Genomic DNA, 7068 nt, shown 5'->3' on the forward strand with positions numbered 1-7068 from the left:
CCATTATGATGGGGCGAGGTACTAACCGCAGAGCCACAACTCCTTCACACTTTACAGACTTCGTTTTGAATGTTTGACTTGAAGGTTTGACAAAACCTATTCAAAAGCAAGTTCCAAACCAAGCCTTGAACCAGTAATCTCTTACAGATGAGGCAGAGTTTGTGTGCACAGAGCCACCACTGCTTCTAGGTTTGTCATGCTTCTTTTTATATATTTGACTTGCATGTTTGAGGAAACATAGTCAAAGGGAAGTCCCAAACCACATTGGTGATTTCTTACAGGTGAGGCAAAGTTCTTTGCACAGAGCCACCACCACAATTCGCTTGCATCACAATTGACTCACACTCCAGAACAGGTTTGAATGCTCAACCTTCTTAGAAGTCAAAGATCTTCCTGAATAACCATAGCTATTTCATGTTGCTGGTGCTTCTGTTTATGTAACACTGCTTTGTCTTTATTTCAATTCACATTGCTGGAAAATGTCAATAGTAGTGAAAAAATGTTTCTCGAGAGCATGTGTGGTGCACATCCATGGATGGCAGTACACAGAAATAGGAGTGCAGAATTCTGACAAACACCATGCATATGCCATGAGGCTAAACCAAGATGGCCGCCATAGCCTTTACAAAATGGTCCCTGCATGCTCATGGTGCCATCTTGAAACCTTCATGGCTTTTGTATTTTTTTCCTCTCCGATATTCAGAGTTTAATATCCTTGGTAAGACATCATTTTACTGGCCTGCACTTTGCTGACACACATTAACTCTTTGAGATATTCCAGAGCTTGTTTGACTCATGTTTGCTCACTATTTTAGCAGTATACTTTCTTGACATATTGTAAAGTTACTTCCAACTTTTAGGTCTGTTGGCATTTGTACCATAATTGCAGAGAAGGACTTATGTCACAGGAAGAAGTATACAAGAAAGTATACTGCTAAAATAGTGAGCAAACATGAGTCAAACAAGCTCTGGAATATCTCAAAGGGTTAATGTGTGTCAGCAAAGTGCAGGCCAGTAAAATGATGTCTTACCAAGGATATTAAACTCTGAATATCGGAGAAAAAAAAATACAACAGCCATGAAGGTTTCAAGATGGCACCATGAGCATGCAGGGACCATTTTGTAAAGGCTAAGGCGGCCATCTTGGTTTAGCCTCATGGCGCATGCATGGTCTTTGTCAGAATTCTGCACTCCTATTTCTGTGTACTGCCATCCATGGATGTAAAACCATTACAAAGGATTAAGCCTTTTTTAAGTCTTCTTCTTCTTCTTCTTTAAGCCTTGAGGATCCATTCTGAGGAGAGCAGAAGAGCACACTTCAGGAAAAAGGGTACAGATTTGGGACAATTGTTTTACTTGCCTGCCAAAAAAGGAAATTCGTGGCTAAAGTGAGTAATCTCCATATCAAATCATTTCTGGGTGAATGTCAGGTTACATACTTCAGGTTACATACTTTACTTAAATTGCCCAAAAAGCAGCAAGAACTGTAGTTCATTCCTAGGTTTTTTAGCTGGCTATAATGTTGACCAATTTGTTTCCTACAGTTATTTCTGTTTGCAGCATTTCTGTTTGCAGTTGGATGCCTTTACATTTGTAGCTAATTTTGTAAAATTGTCAGCAACTATTCGATAAGTTAGCGAACAGGTCATTTTTCTATCTTGCAAAATACAACACTGTGCTATGCTAGCTCACACAACAAAAGAACTTGAGCTACATTTGCTTACCTTTGTGTTCAGTCTTGCTTCATTTTACCCCAGTATTCTAAATGGCCAGTTTCATCATGTTTCAGCTGTTATCTGTACCTGCCATGGGAAGAATGTAAAATGTTAACAAATGATTAGTTTATTTGAATGAGTTTTACTACCTCGAGCATGCATCCTATTGGAGTATAACATGAGCCGGTGACTAACACAACCTCTTACCCATCAAAAACTGAGCGTTTGAGGGAGAGTAGCAGGGCTACATTTGTACGGAAAGACTACTGGGTGAATCTAATTTGATCTGGTGAAGCCAAAAATCAAAGAATACATTGGAAATCACAATTTGCAGACCTAAAAGCACTTACTGGATGCACAGAAAAACAGCCATTGCTAGAGCTAAAATGCTTGCAGCAAGGAGTCCATCAGCAAAAGACTTGCTGGAGGTGTTTCCCAGTCCTTTTATACATGTGTCCCAGCCCTGCCCCTAAAGCCCATTGGCTGAAGGCAATATTGGATGAATTGATTGGGTTAGAGGCATGTCAATCAAACTATACTTTTTAGGGGAGTTATCGAGAAGATCCTCTCAAAAAAGTGAACATTTAACAAAATTTAGAAAGAATTCCTTCCTAAATTCTGAGCCAAGCCAACCACCGTACAATGGTGTTGATACCTGGCTGCACAGCTCTTCTTCCCTGCGATAGCAGCCTCAGGGTCCCCCACATGTTCCAGAGCCATGACTCTGTCTCGAACCTTAAACCCCATTATGATGGGGCAAGGTACTAACCACACAGCCACGACTTCTTCACACTTGACACACTTCATTTTGTATATTTGACTTGGATGGTTTGAGGAAACACACACACACAGTTTATGAAATCCATGGTGCAACAGCTATGGATTCAGATAATCCAGATGTGGGTGATGGAGGTGGTTAAAAATCTAAAACAAGTGTTCAGTTTTGAGAGTTCAGTTTCCCATAGACTCAATGTTAAAGCCACCAGCATCATCCCTCCGAACTTTCTAGAATTCTCTGGCAATTCTCTTAGTTCATCATATTTAAACTTCAGGCTACCATTGTTATGTCAACCAGCAGGCCATTACTGGATTCAAACCCATGGAGCAGGAGTAGGATTAGCACTTGGTAGGGGAGATCATCCATCTGAGCTGCCTGTGAGCTCAGTTGACACTTGTTTTTAATGACATCATCACATTTAAACATTTGAAAAAATGAAGGAGGATGAAAAGAAAGCTAAAGACAGAGGTATGTTGAATGACTGTGTTTATTGACATTCATTATTATCATCAAACAAAGTTATAGCTAAATCAATATATCAGGAGAAACAATCACATCCTTCACCAAAGAGGTCTTCAATGAACACCCTCAACTGCCAGAGCAGCACCAGAACAACCAACTGACATGTTTTTTGTAGATTGTTCCAGCAGTGACGCGCACCATAACTAAAAGAGGATTTACCCAGTTCAGTGGAGACCCGAGGAACCTCAAGAGTTAACCTACTCTGAGAACCAGTTTGGTAACAAATTTTCAGCCATTTGTGATTTTTAATGTGAGGCAGACAAAGTAAATCCTTACCTTCTCCTTTTCCAATGGTGTGGCAAGGCTGAAATCAGTTGATTCCGTTGTGAAACATTTTTTCCAATAAGTATATGAGTTTAACCAGATTATTTGCAGTAATATATGAGATGTTGTAATCTGTATGAAGGCAAAAATACCATTTTTAAATTGAGGATGAGTTTTTCTTAGTTTTCTGCTTGAGAACCAGTTTGGGTGCAAGTGTAGTTTTTGAATGACTGAAGGTTGCAATGCTGTGATGTCACAGTTTCAACCGCCTATATTCTTGTTCATTCTATAGAGGCCCGTTTAATTCTGTCTATTCCAAATAAACTGATTTTTCCATGGATGGATAGGTAGTAGCCTGATAAAATTGATTCAAACTAAAATTCTCATCATCATGTTATGTTAATCAATACTGATTTGGGGTCTCTAACTTACAAATTTCTCTGTAACATTGCCAGGACTTTGCCAAAGCAAGTTGATCCTCCTGTGTCAGATTCTATGTAGATTATCTCTGCTCCTTTTACCTTTATGTTGAACTGCTAGTTTTCCTGGAAATAGAATAGTAATGTCAAGATTCCCTGTCTCCTGGACTTTCTTAGTTTGTAGAGTCCAAGTGCTCAGAAAATCCTAAAAACAATATACAAAACATCTTTAATGAAGACCACAAAATATGTCAATCCAAATAAATTTTTCATCATTTCATTATAACAAGGATCACAGCGAACTATCAATCAGTCACACATTCATATTGCACTAGCTCAGATTGGCACATGACGTCATAGTGTCTCCAGGTCGACCATGGACGCAGTTTTCCTTCTCTGTGATGTCAGTATGCTGAGCTGAAAGAAAATAAATGAATAATGAGGAAAGACATTTAGAAAAAATGTCTATGAACAATTAGAAAACATTCAAAGCCACAACATCCTCTCAACATCAAAGTATTTATTCAAGATATGATGTTTATCCTCAATATGACCTTACAGAATGCTGACATGGGAATGTATTGTGTAGGACACGTGATTCTCTGACATATAGAATAGGGACTGATGTTAGTACTCCAGGGGCTAGGTGACATTAAAAATAATAAGCCCCGACATTAAGTCAGGTAGCTGACATCATCACTGAGCGCCTCTCATTGAGCCATCTGAGGACCCTTACCTGCTGTGATGCTGTGGTTGCCCTCTGTTCTGACTGTGTCAGGCGCCTCTGTAGACGACTGTTCTTCTCCTGATACTCTGCCGTCTGTCTCTCATACTGGACCCAAAAGAGAGCAAGACATTGATATTTACACCTCATGATATCTATATTTACACCTCATATCATCACAAACACCAGCTAAGGTCGGTTATAGCGGTCATCTCATAAGACCAACGCACTTTTTCTGTCAGTCATCAATGTGCCTGTGTGGGAGAGTGAGTGTGTGTGTGTGTGTGTGTGTGTGTGTGTGTGAGTGAGTGTGAGTGTGTGTGTGTGAAAATCACCTCTACAATGGTCTCATGGTCAGCCTCCAGCTGGATCTCCAGTTCCTGAGAGCGTTGCTTCTGTCGATTTAGTTCTCCCCTGAACCCAACAGACGATACCAGAGGAAGGAAGAAAAACAAGTTCAGAAATCAATAGAAAGCCTCAGGCTTCCCTTTTTTCCCCCAGTCTCATCCACATCTCTACCCCCCCTTCCCCCTTTTCCCCTGGTTGCTCATTATTGTCTTTAATGCACCATTTAGGGAAAATCTAATCTCAATACAGTTTCAGATACAGTAAAATTCTGAGACAGTAAAAAAGGTGCTGCTTTGTGTTCTCACTTGTAGACACACTGAAGTAGGCGCATGCCCAAATGTCTGTCTGTTTTGGGATAGACTTGTAGCCTTGAACCTGCCTTGAATTAATCAAATCTCCTGGAGATGCTATCTTAAGTGGTCCTCAGACCTCACATGGGACCTTCTAGTAAAATAAAGCTTCAGCAAATATTGTACAAATATATTTTTTATATAAATACATAAAAAAATTGTACTTGAGGCTGGTGAGTTTGTTCTCAAAGGCCTTGGTCAGGGTCTTGGCCTCGTCCTTCCAGCGCTGCGTGGTCTTCTGCTGGGCTGAGAGCAGACGGGTCAGGTCAGCGCTGGAGCTACGGCTGCTCTCCTCCAGCTCTCTGACCCTCGCATCCAGACCCTGCTCCTTCCGACTGCACTCCTGCTCCATCTGGGAGACCTGGAGGAGGGGGGTCACGGTGTGGGTGGGTGAGTGTGTGTGAAGAGTATGAAAATAAAACACTGAAGAATAGATGACGGGTCAAACATAAGACATACATTTATTCCCAATGACGACTTCTAACAGTTATGGACATGATCGAACAAACTCTACACAAGTGGTCTCATGACCAACTAACACAAGTTCACATTACGTTATATCTGACTCCAAAAGATAGTTCATGATTGATAATGATTGATAATGCTTTGCTCATCCCTGTGTGACAGACAGTCGATCATATTGAACCTAGTCTAACCTAGTCCTACTTGTTGTTCGTCTTGTTGACTCCCAATCCCTCCCACTCTCCCTCCATCCCTCTGTACATCCATCCTACCTGTTGTAAAACGCATCTCTGGGCTAACAGGCTGGTCATGCACAGTTGTCCCATCTCCCTGTCCCTCTCGCTATCGCTCCCTTCTCCTCTCCCCCCCCCTCCCTCCCTCCATACCTGTTGCTTTGCACGTCTCTGCGTTAGCAGGCTGGTCTTGCACAGTTGTCCCATCTCCCTGTCCCTCTCTCTACCCCTCCCTTCCCCTCTCCCCCCTGTCCCCCCCTCCCTCCATACCTGTTGCTTGGCACGTCTCTGCGTCAGCAGGCTGGTCTTTCGCAGCTCGTCCATCTCCCTGCGCAGCTGCATGTTCTCAGCCTGCAGCTGCAGCCTCTGGTCACTGACCCCGCTGCAGTCCTCCCGCGCCCCCGCCAGCGCCCCCTGCAGCCTCCGCACCTCCTCCTGACACCGGGACAGCTCCTCGCCGTAACTGGGGTTAGGGTGACGGGGGAGAAGGTTATTGTCACATTATTACACTGTACCAGCAGCATCAGGAGCTCAAGAGGGAGAGAGAAACTGACAGGAACGACGGAGTGATTGAAAGAAAAGAGAGGTGAGGACGAGAAAGAAAAAGAAGAGGGAAGACTACAACACTGGTGTAAACAGAAGTAGGGAAAGACCTAAAATAATAATAAATCCATGGATGTAAAACCATTACAAAGGATTAAGCCTTTTTTAAGTTGTCTTCTTCTTTAAGCCTTGAGGATCCATTCTGAGGAGAGCAGAAGAGCACACTTCAGGAAAAAAGGTACAGATTTGGGATGCAAAATTGTTTTACTTGCCTGCCAAAAAAGGAAAATCATGGCTAAAGAGTGATTTCCATATCAAATCATTTCTGGGTAAATGTCAGGTTACATACTTTACTTATAATTATAATTAAATTGCTCAAAAAGCAGCAAGAACTGTAGTTCGTTCCTAGGTTTTTTTAGCTGGCTATAATGTTGACCAATTTGTTCCCTACAGTTAATTTATGCAGCATTTCTGTTTGCAGTTGGATGCCTTTACATTTGTAGAGTTGCTTTGTAGCTGATTTTGTAAAATTGTCAGCAACTATTCGATAAGTTAGCGAACAGGTTATTTTTCTATCTTGCAAAATACAACAGTGCTATGCTAGCTCACACAACAAGAGAACTTTAGCTACGTTTGCTTACCTTTGTATTCAGTCTTGCTGCATTTTACCCCAGTATTCTAAATGGCCAGTTTCATCATGTTTCAGTTGT

At 41.7% G+C, this 7068-nt stretch overlaps 1 protein-coding gene across 1 annotated transcript; it reads right to left on the reverse strand.

Annotated features, from left to right (window-relative positions):
• Window positions 1-3908: 3908 nt before the first annotated feature.
• LOC310820883 (sodium channel and clathrin linker 1-like) lies at window positions 3909-6308 on the reverse strand. Its single transcript, XM_083692709.1, has 5 exons — window positions 6086-6308; window positions 5285-5481; window positions 4758-4836; window positions 4435-4530; window positions 3909-4115 (listed from the first exon to the last, which is right to left on the reverse strand). Exons 1-5 carry the CDS (start codon window positions 6155-6157, stop codon window positions 4053-4055), a joined length of 507 nt encoding a protein of 168 aa, XP_083548835.1. The 5' UTR covers window positions 6158-6308; the 3' UTR covers window positions 3909-4052.
• Between the last annotated feature and the right edge of the window lie 760 nt (window positions 6309-7068).

Source organism: Argentina silus (genome assembly GCF_951799395.1).
Source record: "Argentina silus genome assembly, chromosome: 21".
Lineage (NCBI taxonomy): Eukaryota > Metazoa > Chordata > Actinopteri > Argentiniformes > Argentinidae > Argentina > Argentina silus.